At 42.5% G+C, this 15,866-nt stretch overlaps 1 protein-coding gene across 1 annotated transcript; it reads right to left on the reverse strand.

The window, feature by feature from the left end:
• Positions 1 to 3,075: 3,075 nt before the first annotated feature.
• LOC132875870 (butyrophilin-like protein 2) lies at positions 3,076 to 4,505 on the reverse strand. The gene is made up of 3 exons (XM_060912992.1): positions 4,275 to 4,505; positions 4,062 to 4,113; positions 3,076 to 3,971 (listed from the first exon to the last, which is right to left on the reverse strand). The coding sequence occupies exons 2-3, from the start codon at positions 4,075 to 4,077 to the stop codon at positions 3,637 to 3,639; spliced, it is 351 nt and encodes a 116-aa protein (XP_060768975.1). The 5' UTR covers positions 4,078 to 4,113; positions 4,275 to 4,505; the 3' UTR covers positions 3,076 to 3,636.
• Between the last annotated feature and the right edge of the window lie 11,361 nt (positions 4,506 to 15,866).

Raw genomic sequence — 15,866 nt, forward strand, 5'->3', positions numbered from 1 at the left:
AAAGTGGTTTATACTCACGATAATCTGCCCCCTGTGAAAGTAAATAATACAGTGTGAAGATTTTATGCAGGATTACAGATGTGAATTGTTTCATGTGAAAATGTGGAAAGTATCTGTTACTCTGGTTAAAACACAGCTGATGTGTGTCTTAATCAAAAAGAGGAAAACTAGACAACAATCAGTCATCACACACAGTAAATCTGTAGAATGTAGCATTGTGCTAATATACCACTAGTTACCCTTAAGGAACAGAAATATCTTGTGATTTTTGGAAAATACTATTTTCTGATATATGCATGTATTTACCAATATACAGTGTGTTAGTATATGTGCATTTCCCCCTGTGTATTTTAAATATATTGTTAAATATTCTGTAATGTATCGATGTGCTATTGTAGAACATAAAGGAATAAACAGAATATCAGATTCCCACTTCCTTTCATTAAAAACACAGACATTTATCAATGTAAAAAACTGAACAGATAACAGAATGATGTACGTTGCTACTGCCTCGTCTATATATTGCTTACGACAGCATATGTTACGTCACAGTAGACGTGGGTGTGTGATCTCATGATGTTTTTCTCTCTTTCACTCCCAAATCCCTCTCTCCTATTCTATAAGTTTTATAAATGAAGTTAAGGACTTCAGTTCTCAGTTCACGCAGGTTGTCTTTATGCTGTGTGCATTAACATGGCTTACTGCTGTTAGCTTAAAGAGACTAAATGCTCGGCCGAATCAACTCTTCAGTGCTTTTTCAAAATATGGTGTGATTGTTACTCAGAGCGAGTGATGGCAATTATTCTGTCTACAAGCACTGAAACCTGTTAAAGCTGTGATTTATGTTTATTGTGAAGTGTCAGTAAATGTTATGTTACTGTTCATTTCAGGAAGAACACAATTATGAGTCCCGACTGATGAAAATAATCCAAAAAAGGTGAAACGGTGCTTTGATACTCGTTCAATAGTCAACTATTCCATCCAGAGGAATCCTGGGAAATTTTATATTTTTATTCTGATGATTCTGTCTGAGGTTCTGATGGAGTCTGGCAGTGGTGTGTGTTATATGTTGCATGTTTGTTGTGTCTTTTACTCGACATGGTAAACGTGTCTGCCTCCATTATTGCAGTGCAGTGGGGTTACGCACAGGAGCATTGTGGGAAAGAAACTGACGGTTGGAAATGGAATCTCACTTCCTGATCAGGACTGGGTTTCCCGATAACATTGCACTTTAAGGCAAAAGAAGGAGTTTAAAGACGCTCTTGAGCAACGAGCATTGTCTCTGTACACTGTAAAAAAAATCCGTTGTTTTTACGGAAAAATACTGGCAGCTGTGGTTGCCAGAATAATCCTGTTAAAAATACAGTGAAATGTAAACAATATTACAGAATAACTTGTACATTTCACAATTCCATGTACAATTAATGATAACAATGTAAATTTTGCAGGTATTCAATGTACAATAATCAATACATAACTGTTAATTTTACGGATATTCATTGTACAATAAAAAAGCATCTAGGAATCAATTGCGAGTGTTCTCGATTATTGGTTTTTGTGGCTCCAAAATGATGGTTACAAGCAATGATCTACTAGACAGATATTTTATTTGATTTAGAGTTTTACGAAATGTGCCGGAGAGCCTCTACTGACATTTTTTTATTTTTTTAACAGGGCAATGATGTAATTTTAACTATCACATTCTGTTTTAGTATTACAGTTTGTCTGTGTTTAAACTACAACAATTTGTAAATTCTACAAAAAAATATAATCAATTCAACATATTCTTGCTGTTAAATTAATTAGGAGTTTTACAGTATATTGATGTAAATTACACACTGCTTCATTGTTTTTGTATTTACAGTTTTTTTATGTCATGATTTTACATAAATTCACTGTTAATTCTACAGACATTTTTTACAGTGTACGTGCTTTTCCTGAGCACACTCGTAAGAAGGTCTCTTTCAAACACCTTAGCATAGAGCTTCTTTGCAACGAACATCCTCACTAAAGGCATTAGTAGTTGCTAAATCCAGTTGATGAGGTCACATGGCATTCGTTTTTAATCAAAAAACCAAAGAAATATAAAATGATTAAAATATGTTAATATACTGTACTGTCGCGAAGCATTACATATAGTAGGTGGTAATTAATAATCGAAACGATTTTACATTTTTGGACAATAATGTTTTTTATTCCAAGTCTGTTTTTTTTAATTCAATGAAGAAATGTTCACATGAAAGAATGATGAAATAATGGAGTTGAATTTTGTTAAAATTTGGCAAAATAAATGTGACATTACGATATCCATATGTGATTCCATAACATTTTGAAATATATTCATAATGTTTTGCATATATTTATTTCATAATTAACTTGACGTAATTATAATGTCTAAGAAAAATTATTTAACACAGCAGCATATTTAACAGCAGTTTCCACCCACTGATTGTAAGAGTCCCTCGGAGGTGCATTCTGTGGATTCGGCTGTGAGTGAGACGCTCTTTGGTGTGAAAGAGTGATCCAGGTTCATTGTAAGTTAAGAATGGACTAAACATACTTTGGTTATGATGGTGTTCGGGAAAACCATGATCGCTTAACGATGGTTCTGAAGAGGCAGTTAAAGATACTCTTAGTGTTAAGAGGCTTTCGGGAAACCCACCCCAGATTCCTTCAGGTAAACATGATCTGAAAATGTTTTCTGTGTTTCTATTTGATCCCTGAATTAAAATGTAGTGAATGCAATAAGTTTATAAAATATCAGCCGTTACCATTAGTGTGAAGTCGAGTTATTTACTTACCGGTGAGAGAGGTCCGGTGTAAAACAACAGAGAGAAATGTAATGTTAGATAAAATACAAAGAGAAAAACTGATGATTTACAGTCAGAATAGCTGCTAAACAATCTTCACTCTGTGCTTTCAGTACAAAGATGTTCAGCTACAATTTTAACCATTTTAATAAAATATAACAGACAGTGAATCATTATAAATAGTTGATATTCAAACAATTAAATGCTTCATGGAGTGTTTTTTCTCAGTGCAGTAACACATATCTGTGATCAACTGTTGAATAAAACACTCCAGATGAAGTGAAAATGCTGAGCATCGCCATATTTTAATCACATTTTTATCTGTATCGGGGAAAAATAAAGACAAGTTCGACTGTCTTCCATAAATGTCCATGTCTCCATGTTTCACAGAAGTGCTGGTGTGATTTGGATCAGGATCAGTTTTCTTTTTACTTCACACTTTCCTCTTTTCATCTCTCTGCTACAGCTTAGTCTTTGTCTCATCTGTCCATCATCTACTTTTTAGCAAACTGTAATCTGCTCCTTTGCTCCTGAAGCTTATTTTGCTTATTAAAGTGATATTGAGCCAATCACTGATGTGTAATTTTTAAGAAATGAAATGATTCAAAAACTTGTTATTCATATTTATACAAGCTGCTGTTTTTCGGCCCTTGTGCAGGTGTGTAACAGAGTGAAAAACACACTTACTGTTGATTCAACTAAAATGAACTTCACTCCACATTAGCACCCTGTATACTGAACCTCATACTGAATACTGAGTGTGTGTTTCATGAACTGAGATGAGCAGCTCAGATGATGATGATGTTGAGTTTATGCAGTGTGGAGTTCAGGAACACTTACACATCTCTACTGTAATCTCCTCTGTTCTGTCTCCATCAGTGACCTGACACAGGTAATGTCCACAATCTGACCATTCACAGTCTCTCAGCTGTAAGGAGACGTTTCCTGTCTCCAGCTCCTGAGTGATCAGACTCGCTCTGCCCTCGTAACCTCTCCCCTTTGTCTCCTGTCTGTTCTTATAGACACAAACACAGTCTGTGCCCTTAAACCACCGGATCTCCATGTTAACAGCACTGACTTCAGGAGACAGACGGCATGAGAGAGCGACAGCAGAGGGATTATACAACTCTCTCCGACTGGGACCAATGAGTTTAAACTCATCTGTGTAGGAACACACACACACACACACACACATTAGTTTCATCTTCAATCAGTAATTGTGATAAATTTATCTCTGGAAATGTAACTTACTGCTTGCAGCCGCCATCTTTATCTCTTCCTGTCAGTTCAAACTAATAAAATCCTAAACACACACAGAAAGAGAGAGTCATCCTTTTAAACCCACTCACACACACACATGGTTAGAAAGCGCAGTTCCACAGTGTATTTTAGAGGATTATTTGAACAGATTATTGAGCCGTTGGTGACTAACACGGACTTTAGCATGATGCTAACTCCTCTTACCTTTTCTGTTCCTCATATAAACAGATCTGCTGCTTTAGCTGAAGTGGCTTCACATTTCAGAGCGGCTCATATTCAGTCTTTTCATCTTTACACTTTAAACACCGTGTTTAAATAAATATCACCTGTTTACACACATATACATTCCTCTTTTATTAAATCCGTTACAGCAGGAAGTGTAATGGTGCAGCTACTTTTTTTCTGAGTCCAGAACTACTTTCACTTTCAGCTTCATCCCAGAGCCCCGCCCCTTCACCTCTGATAACCCCGCCCCCTGTGCTGCACATCATCAATTCATAATCATCCATGTATGTCCTGATCAATAATAATAATAATAATAATAATAATAATAATAATAATTTCCCAGGATTCTCCAAAGTTAATTCCTTCAGCAGCTTCTGAGTTCTCAGTCCAAATTCCACCTTGGGAACAGACTGTACTCTGGTCTCACATTTATAAATTTAGGACTCGTGTTCTGCATTCATGTTACAGAAACTGGCTTAGAATTAAGAAGCATAAAACACATCCACTCCGGTTTTTATTTTAGAAACAAATAACATTTTGAGAAACAGAACAGCGTCAGACACCAGATTAAGGAGGAAAAGTGACACTGTAACTGGCCACAAAACATGAACAGTAGGCTGTCATTGTGAATGTTTATCATGATTTAGTCTGTGATTTCAGTTCCTGCATATGTTTTGATACACTGTGTACAGTATGAAGTATTTAATGTGAATTCTTGAATCTGATTGGTCAGAAGGAGTTGATTGATTTTCTATAACAGCAGCTCTGACAGTAGTGCAGCTGCAAATCACTGGATTACCTTCAGGTATCTATCTGTCTTTATATTTATGTCCCTGTCACTCTTTTTTATGATCTATCTGTGTAGATCAGTTCTTCTGTTGATCTTTTTGTCACTTATTTATTTATGAAGTCATCCATCCATATTCATTTACTTTAGTTTAACATTTACAGAATGAGTTTCCAGTGTCAGTTCTTTGAGGTAAAGCTGTTTAACTTTTCTCCCATGACTCGTGTTCTGCTCTATACAAGTGCAGATGCTGCCCCCTCGTGGACGATCTAAGTTTAGTCAGCATTCCGTTGTGACAGTTGTGGACGATGAACCAACCAGGAGATATTTATTGTATTTTGATGACTGAGAGATGTTCTTCTGTATTATTTTACCAGTGCAATTGTGTAAAGCATGCAGTTTGTTTTTTATGCCTTCAATTGAGCCAGAACATCCAGAAAGGCCACCGACGTCCCTGGGCCTGAGCTCAGATGGACTGACGCAAAGTGGAAAAGTGTGCTGTGGCCTGACGAGTCCACATTTCAAATTGTTTGGGGAAATCCTGGACATTGTGTCATGCAGATTGTTATCAGCACAAAGTCCAAAAGCCAGCATCTGTGATGGTAATGGGGGTGTGTTAGTACCCATGGCATGGGTAAATTGCACACCTGTGTAAGTGCCACTTATACTGAAAGGTACATATAGGTTTTGGAGCAGCATATGCTATCATTCGGATGTCATTTTCAGGGACGTCCTGCTTATTCCAGCAAAACAAATGCAATCCACATTCTGCCTGTGTTACAACACGTCCTCAGAGTAAAAGAGTGCAGGTACTAGACTGACCTGTCGGAAGTCCAGACCTGTCTCCCACTGAAAACATGGGGTGCATTATGAAGTGCAAAATAGGACAATGGAGACCTCAGACTGTCAAGCAACTGAAGTTGTAGATCAAGTGAGAATGGAAAAGAATTTCATTTTCAAAACTTCAACAATTAGTGTCGTCAGTACTTATGGAGGAGAGACTGAAAATTCAACAAGATGGCAGACCAACAGCCCAAGATCTTACTTTAAAAGTCAAGGAGCAAACAAGGCATTTTTTAGCTGTCTTGGTACAGTACAATCAACTGGCTATGTTTATTATTAATGCCTGTGAATGATCAATAAACTGATAGAATGAGCACATTCATAAAAATGGTATATGTGGAACATACCACAACAGAAAGTAGTGCTTCATCTATTTTAATTTGTCCCTTCCTTTCTGTCTTCTTCTTTTCACCCACTGACGAGAGAAAACTAAAACACCCAGCATGCAATATGCCAATAACTATTCAAACATCCTGGGGAAACCCTTACAGATTACATATCATGGAGGCGAATGCAAAATTCGACAGACTTTTCTTTAATAACATTATTAAACAATTATTACATTAAAGCAAGACACCTTTTCGATTTCGTAAAATTGGTGAAATTTAATTCCCTCTGAAATTTGGTCATTGTGATATATGTTTATTTCTGTAATATCTCAAAAAAAAAAAAAAAAAACAGGCCATTCTGTGGCTGGGAAGTTCTTTATTTTGAGGGGATTCCTGAGCAAATAATGTGCATGAAATTGCGCGCTTCTTCCAGTCAAGCAGAGAGGAAGTCCGGTGTGCGCATGCGCAGGTTTTCATTGACCATGCACCGAACCAGTTACGTCATTTTGCCACGAGACGAGGAGCTAATCATAACATTCACATTTCAAGTTCAGGACTCAACTTGAGACAGAAAATATGACCGAGCCAATGGATCCTACACATCAAATGCTGGTTAGTACATTTCTCTCTATCGTAAATATTGTAATTAGTGAAGAACATGCTGCAATTAGCCAAATATGTATCTTTTTGAGTCAAACTTGAGCCTGGCCACTCATCTTGTTGAAGTCCGTTTTTCATTGAGCATATTCTAGCCAATATTCGTTAGTCATAACAAAAATTATGTCTTGATTTGACAATGTAAATATTATTCCTGTGCCTTACATAGTTTACATAGAAGGTCCATTTTTATCATTGCAATGGTGAAGATCGCTGAGCGAAAATGTGTGTAATTAGACTATACACCAATATTGCACAACTTCTGGTGAACAACCTCTCGATTCACGATCATACAGTTTATTTCGTTGAGCAAGACAGTATACAGTTCTTTATCACTGTAGCAGCGGGGGCGTGGCCAAGCGCCGGTTTGTGAATGGAGCGCGAGGCTGGTGTGTGTGTGTGTGTGTGTGTGTGTGTGTGTGTGTGTGTGTGTGTGTGTGTGTGTGCAGTGAGAGGATCTTTTCCCCTGGCTGAAATCACATCGGTACAGTGGCACACAGTTTATTCTGAAACTGCTGGAAAGCGTGTTTTGTGTTTCGTGACAGTTAAAAATTAAAACCGAAAGTGGCATTGATCCCGCCTGCCTGTTACACTCATCTGTTTGATTTTTGTGTTTGATAATGTTTTTGCCAAATGTAGTGATCAGAAGTAATAGTTTGGGAATACGAACCCTCCACTATCTTTGTAATGCCACTAATAGACTTTTCTAAACCCGACTTTAGTATAACCTTGTGAATTTCCTGTAGAACCCACCCGTTTCAGACAGGAGCCCGAGGAGAGAAAAACATCTCTAAAGTTTGATTGAAGGAGTGATGTATATCTGATCGCCGATATTTGTTAGTTTGGTCCTGTGTTTCCTTTCCTTCGCAATACAGCAGGGGTCACCAAACTTTTTTCTCTGGGGGCCACATTGTCGTTCCTGACTGTGATGGGGGGCCGGGGTCGGGTCAGCTATATAACACAGAATTGTATGACCCAGACAAACATGACCACCAGCAGGCCTCATTGTGTAGTAGAGATTACTAGCCTGGCACAGCCATCCCCACTACTATATCCCCACTACTATATCCCCACTACTATATCCCCACTACTCTATCCCCACTACTCTATCCCCACTACTCTATCCCCACTACTCTATCCCCACTACTATATCCGCACTACTATATCCGCACTACTATATCCGCACTACTATATCCCCACTACTATATCCCCACTACTATATCCCCACTACTATATCTCGTCTCGTCTTCTTCCGCTTTATCTGAGACCGGGTCGCGGAGGCAGCAGTCTAAGCAGGGAAGCCCAAACTTCCCTTTACCCAGACACCTCGGCCAGCTCCTCGGGAAGAACACCAAGGCGTTCCCAGGCCAGCCAAGAGACATAGTCCCTCCAGCGTGTCCTGGGTCTTCCCCGGGGCCTCCTCCCGGGGGGACATGCCTGGAACACCTCCCCAGGGAGGCGTCCAGGAGGCATCCGAAAAAGATGCCCGAGCTACCTCAGCTGATTCCTCTCGATGTGGAGCAGCAGTGGCTCTACTCCGAGCTCCTCCCAAGTGACTGTGCTTCTCACCCTATCTCTAAGGGAGCGCCCAGCCACCCTGCGAAGGAAACTCATTTCGGCCGCTTGTATCCGCAATCTTGCTCTTTCGGTCATTACCCAAAGCTCATGACCATAGGTGAGAGTCGGAACGTAGATCGACCGGTAAATTGAGAGCTTCGCCTTTTGGCTCAGCTCCTTCTTCACCACAACGGACCGGTAAAGCGACCGCATCACTGCGGAGGCTGCACCGATCCGCCTGTCGATCTCACGCTCCATCCTTCCCTCACTCGTGAACAAGATCCCGAGATACTTAAACTCCTCCACTTGAGGCAGAACTTCTCCACCAACCTGGAGAGGGCAAGCCACCCTTTTCCGGTCGAGAACCATGGCCTCGGACTTGGAGGTGCTGATTCTCATCCCAGCCGCTTCACACTCGACTGCAAACCGCCCCAGTGCATGCTGAAGGTCCTGGTTTGAAGAAGCCAACAGGACAACATCATCCACAAAAAGCAGAGATGAAATCCTGTGGTTCCCAAACAGGATTCCTTCTGGCCCCTGGCTGCACCTAGAAATTCTGTCCATAAAAATTATGAACAGAACCGGTGACAAAGGGCAGCCCTGCCGGAGTCCAACATGCACTGGGAACAGGTCTGACTTACTGCCGGCAATGTAAACCAGACTCCTGCTCCGTTCGTACAGGGACCGGACAGCCCTTAGCAAAGAGCCCCGAACCCCATACTCCCGAAGCACCCCCCACAGAATACTACAGGGGACACGGTCGAATGCCTTCTCCAGATCCACAAAGCACATGTGGACTGGTTGGGCAAACTCCCATGAACCCTCGAGCACCCTATGAAGGGTATAGAGCTGGTCCAGTGTTCCGCAACCAGGATGAAAACCGCATTGTTCCTCCTGGATCCGAGGTTCTACTATTGGTCGAATTCTCCTCTCCAGTACCCTGGAGTAAACCTTCCCTGGGAGGCTGAGAAGTGTGATTCCCCTATAATTGGAGCACACTCTCCGGTCCCCTTTCTTAAAAAGAGGGACCACCACCCCAGTCTGCCACTCCAGAGGCACTGTCCCTGACCGCCACGCGATGTTGCAGAGGCGTGTCAACCAAGACAGCCCCACAACATCCAGAGACTTGAGATACTCAGGGTGGATCTCATCCACCCCCAGTGCCTTGCCACCGAGGAGCTTGCAAACCACCTCAGTGACTTCGGCTTGGGTAATGGATGAGTCCACCTCTGAGTCATCAGCCTCAGTTTCCTCAGTGGAAGACATGACGGTGGGATTGAGGAGATCCTCAAAGTATTCCTTCCACTGCCCGACAATGTCCCCAGTCGAGGTCAACAGCTTCCCACCCGCACTGTAAACAGTGTTGGCAGAGTACTGCTTCCCCCTCCTGAGGCGCCGGACGGTTTGCCAGAATTTCTTCGAGGCCGACCGATAGTCCTTCTCCATGGCCTCCCCGAACTCCTCCCAGTTCCGAGTTTTTGCCTCCGCAACTGCCCGAGCTGCAGCACGCCTGGCCTGCCGATACCCGTCAGCTGCCTCGGGAGTCCTTGAGGTTAACATGGCCCGATAGGACTCCTTCTTCAGCTTGACGGCATCCCTTACTTCTGGTGTCCACCACCGGGTTCGGGGATTGCCACCACGACAGGCACCGGAGACCTTGCGGCCACAGCTCCGAACAGCTGCGTCCACAATGGAGGTAGAGAACATGGTCCACTCAGACTCAATGTCCCCCCGCCTCCCTCGGAAGCTGGGAAAAGCTCTCCTGGAGGTGGGAGTTAAAGACCTCCCCAACAGAGTGCTCGGCCAGACGTTCCCAGCAGACCCTCACCATACGTTTGGGCCTGCCAGGTCTGTCCAGCTTCCTCCTCCGCCAGCGGATCCAACTCACCACCAGGTGGTGATCAGTTGACAGCTCAGCCCCTCTCTTCACCCGAGTGTCCAAGACATAGGGCCGGAGATCAGATGAAACGACTACAAAGTCTATCATCGACCTCCAACCTAAGGTGTCCTGGTGCCACGTGCACTTATGGACACCCCTATGCTTGAACATGGTGTTCGTTATGGACAAACCGTGACTAGCACAGAAGTCCAATAACAAAACACCACTCGGGTTCAGATCGGGGAGGCCGTTCCTCCCAACCACACCCCTCCAGGTGTCACTGTCATCGCCCACGTGAGCATTGAAGTCCCCCAGTAGCACAATGGAGTCCCCAGTCTGAGCACTCCTCAGTACCTCTCCCAGGGACTCCAAGAAGGCCGGATACTCTATACTGCTATTTGGGCCGTAGGCACAAACAACAGCAAGAGCCCTCTCCCCAATCCGAAGGCGTAGAGAGGCTACCCTCTCATTCACTGGGGTAAACTCCAACACATGGCGGCTGAGCTGGGGAGCTATAATCAAGCCCACACCAGCCCGCCGCCGCTCACCACGGGCGACTCCAGAGAAGTGGAGAGTCCAGCCCCTCTCGAGGAGCTGGGTTCCAGAGCCCAAGCTGTGCATGGAGGTGAGCCCGACTATCTCTAGCCGGTACCTCTCAACCTCCCGCACAAGCTCAGGCTCTTTCCCCCCCAGCGAAGTGACATTCCATGTCCCAACAGCCAGCCGCTGTGTCCGGGGATCAGGTCGTCGAGGCCCCTGCCTTCGACTGCCACCCAATTCACATTGCTCCAGTCCCCTACTGCTACCTCTGTGGATGGTGAGCCCACAGGAGGTCGGGCCCACGTCACCTCTTCGGGCTGAGCCCGGCCGGGCCCCATGGGCAAAGGCCCGGCCACCAAGCGCTTGCATTCGAGCCCCAACCCCGGGCCTGGCTCCAGGGTGGTGCCCCGGCTGCGTCATCCCGGGCGACGTCACGGTCCTCAGATTTTTCTCCATAGGGGTTTTGGTGAACTGCTCTTAGTCTGGCCTGTCACCTAGGACCTGTCTGCCTTGGGAAACCCTGACAGGGGCATAATGCCCCCGACAGCATAGCTCCTAGGATCATTCAAGCACACAAACCCCTCCACCACAATAAGGTGGCAGTTCTAGGAGGGGCACTACTACCCACTACTATATCCCCACTACTATATCCCCACTACTATATCCCCACTACTATATCAACACTTGATTCCTGGCACATATTTGTTTATCTTTACTAGTGGTTTGCAAAAGTAGTAATCGAGTCTTCACACTTTGTTTTAATTTGAAATACCACAGATATTCCACTTTTTTATTTTCTAATAAAAATAACATCAAAGCTGTCAAGGTAAGAAACATCTGCCTAGTTGAGGTGAATGACACTGGCAAAGGTGAGTGGAAAATTATAAATTGTAGGTAGGCCTGTTGATATTAATAATATTAATAATAATTGTGTGCAGCACTTAATAAAGGTCAAATAAATAGGCCTATAAAATAAATACATTTAAAAAAACAGTGAAATTATAATAATATGAGCAATAGATCACAGCAGTGTGCTGTGTCCTGCACGTCATTGCTCTCATCCATGGCCAAAGCAAAAAACTCAAATTCTGACGCTTTCTCATTCAGCTGGTCATACACGTTGTCCCCCAAATCTTCGGTTCACCTGGTCATAGCAGGTGCGGACATAGATTTACATAGAAGACTAGATGCCTCGTCTCCGTTCCCCGTCAACGAAGTCGAACGTCCGCACATGGCGGCCATCTTACCTCAGACAGCTGGCTTACCCATTACATTGTGTTGGTAGCGATATGTACTTTTCAGATGACCGTAACTTCCTCAAATTTCAATCGATATTCAAACGGTTTGGTTTGTTATATATATATATATATATATATATATATATATATATATATATATATATATAAAAAAACGGAAGTATGTATTTATGGTATTAATGATGAATAATCATTTTATGTTTTAAAAAAATACGCATAGCTTGGCAAAAATATTTCAGTATACTACAGACTGTAAGACAGGATGCATGCTGAAATTCCTATGCTGTGAGAAGCCTAACACTGCATACTTATGGATAACTGCGGCCTTAGGACAAATAACCATACAATTTATTTCCAATTTTTAGTGAAAATATTTTTACATGTGATAGGGCCGTAGGGGAAGCTAAAGTTAAATAAACAGCTTACTCACTTCTGAAACTTCAGAAATACTTCATCCACCTCAAAAACCTAATGCACTCACATCATAGCATAATAACAAATGTAAACTCACATCATAGCATAATAACAAATGCACTGCCCGAGTCAGTAATAGTATAAAACAGTGACAGCTACTCACGGTAGTTTGTGACAAAAAAAGCATTTAATTAATCACATGTGGTTATACTTCCAAGGATAAAAAGATATCTCTACATTTACAAAAAGAACATTCAAAGCTGATTATCATGTCAAAGTCAATATATGTTTGCACAGAAGATTGAAATTTCATTTGACTAGGCTCCAATGTGCAGTTAAAATAAAACTAAACATACTGATATAAACATCTACAATTAAAACCCACACAGACACACACATCATCTTGTCATCAAAGTCAGTACTTTGATTTCCTGCTGGGCTGTGCTGTGCTTGCGTAAGTCTTCATACCCCTTGTCTGTGGTAAGATGGCCACCCTGTGCGGACGTTCTGGAATACGCGGTGAGGAATCTAGTCTTCTATGTAAATCTATGGGTGCGGAGAGACTCACCGCGTTGAGCGCATCCTTCTTGTCGGGACACACCTCCTCGGCCACAGCAAGCATGCATACTTTAACAAAGTCCCCATCAGTAAACGGCTTTCCATGGGTAGCTAGTAGGTGAGCTACCTTATAGCTAGTTCGGACAGCAGCCTGGTTGATCTGGGTTTGGCGAAGGAATACATTCTGTTGTGCAGCCACTCTGCATTTCATCCTCTGAATCCTGTCTTCTCTTGTTTGCCCTCGCGAACTAGCATACTCTTTGTGGCGGGTTTCGTAGTGACAACGCAGATTATATTCTTTGAAAACCGACACACTTTCTTTACATACAAGACAAACGGCACGGTCCTTACACTGAACGAAAAAAAATAATCGGTGGTCCACTGTTCTTTAAAAACTCTGCACTCTCTGTCAGCTTTTCGCTGACCGCTAGCCATTTTGCTGTCCTGAACACTGACAGTTCTCTGTGCGTGCGCTGCCTGTCACTGCTTGATCGCGAGCATATGACGAAAATTCGGAAAATATGAATAGTTCATTTTATAACTAAATATCAATTTTAATTGATAAAATCAACAAAATAGAAGATGCAGACATGTTATTATTTGCCAAAAAGCAATTAAAAAAAAATAGGCCATGACCACTTTTGGGGATTGCCTCGTAGGGCCGGTTCAAGTGGTGGGGGGCAGAGGGGCTGGGGGGCCGGTCAAAGGGGGGTGGCAGGCCGGAGTCGGCCCGCGGGCCGTAGTTTGATGACCCCTGCAATACAGGGTCTTTTCTTCTCACTTTCCGTTACTGCAGTCAGTCTTCCGTGTTTCATGCGCACACTCACGGGCTCCATTGTTCTCTCAGGCTGCAAATTTGTATCCCACAATGCATTGTAAATGGGGAACCCCCCCATGTCATGCATGATGTAGAATATTGGTTTAGTTCACGGCAAGGCAAGAAAAAAATGGCGGAGAATTTAGGGCCACGGGCTCTAAATGAGCATATTTTGAGCAATTTTGCTTGCTTCAAGCTTTCTGTTGTGTTTACTCTTTTATACCCCCCCCTCCCCGTAATTGTTATTGTATATATAATTGTTATTTATATATATAATAACAATTACGTAATTGTTATTTATATATATAATTTATATATATAATTGTTGTTTTTGGGGAAAAAAAAAGTAATAAAATCGAAAGTTTGTGATTCGGATTCAGTTGCTTTCGGTCCACTAAAAATAACTGGGTGTCAGGGAAAATTATTTTTATGGCCTAAATTTGAGAAATCTGAAAGGGAGTCTTGTTTTAAATTAAAAGAGGCATGGGTTTGGAAATGGTTTTGATGCTGAAACCGATCAAACTAATTTGTGTTTTTAAAACTGGAATGGTGGTGAAAAGGAAGATGGAGGTCGTCAATTCCAGAGTGTCATCCTTCCTTCACCACCTGGCAGAGTTTGAATGGAAGAACTCTGATTAAGAACTCAGGTTTTTTTTTTTTTAACTACTTGTTCATCACACACACACACACACACACACACACTGTGACGGAGTGCCCATCACTACGGTTGAGTATGTGCTTTGACTGACATGCCAATGGCTCTTTGGTGTTGTGGTTAGGGTGCAGCCCAACAAACACACAACATATATACGATGTAGTGGTTAGGTGGTTTGGTAATGTCAGGGAAATATGTCGTCTTTACGTAGTAGGCACATCCTAATACAACGTGTGCCAATACGTAACGACAATGTAGTGGTAATACGTAACAACAACATAGTGGTAATACGTAACGACAATGTAGTGGTAATATGTACTGTAACGACAATGTAGTGGTAATACCTAATGACAACGTAGTGGTAATACATAACGGACATGTTATCTGGTGACCATCCAGTGACGTATGTCCTACTACGTAGTCTACATGTTGTGTGTATTTTCTATTTGATGATCGATGTATTAATAATTTGCTTTTGTACATTTTGTTGTATGTCTCTATGAATAACATTAACAATGTGATCTTGGTCTATTGATGAATTGATCGTATTTTAACTTTAAAATAGCACTGAATGAGGCCATTTCAATGAAATAAAAGTTTGTAGATTCATGATTTTGCAGTTTGTCTTATCAGTTTATCTGCCCTCTAATATAACTATTAGTGGTATTTTTTTTTTATCCAAAATCATGTTCGGTCCACGCAAAACTTTAACTGAAGGGGAGGACTTTCACATGATCTGTGATTGCCAACAAATTATTTCCGTGACCGGTGATTTGAGCCTGTTTCTCTTCCTGTGATGTGTGATTGAGAATGTTTATGTTTGTGACCCCCTGGGGTGGATCCGGGGGAGGGGTTTAACCCCCTCACCCCCCTTCAGCGACCAGGGGAGGGGGGGTATAAAAGAGTAAACACAACAGAAAGCTTGAAGCAAGCAAAATTACTCAAAATATGCTCAAATTCACTGAATGAACATGTACAGTTTCATTTCCCAGGGCACCTTTGGGCTGCTCGCCGACACTTTTCGTAGAAATTATCAATCCAATCCAGTCCCCGCCCCTCTCCCTGACCCTGCCCCTCTCCCTGACCCCCTCCACCCTGTTAACTTGGCGGGAAAAGGGCATGCTGGCTGACCTCTATCCCATCATGCTTTGCGGCTCTGGATCGCGTCGGTCTTTCAAAACCCGTTGAAGGCGGGACTTCCGGCCTCCCAGTTGTGTTTATTGGTGCGAAGGGAAGATGTTTGGTTATAATTGGAGAGCTTTGATTGACAGAATCTTTC

Source organism: Neoarius graeffei, chromosome 28 (assembly GCF_027579695.1).
Source record: "Neoarius graeffei isolate fNeoGra1 chromosome 28, fNeoGra1.pri, whole genome shotgun sequence".
Taxonomy (NCBI): domain Eukaryota; kingdom Metazoa; phylum Chordata; class Actinopteri; order Siluriformes; family Ariidae; genus Neoarius; species Neoarius graeffei.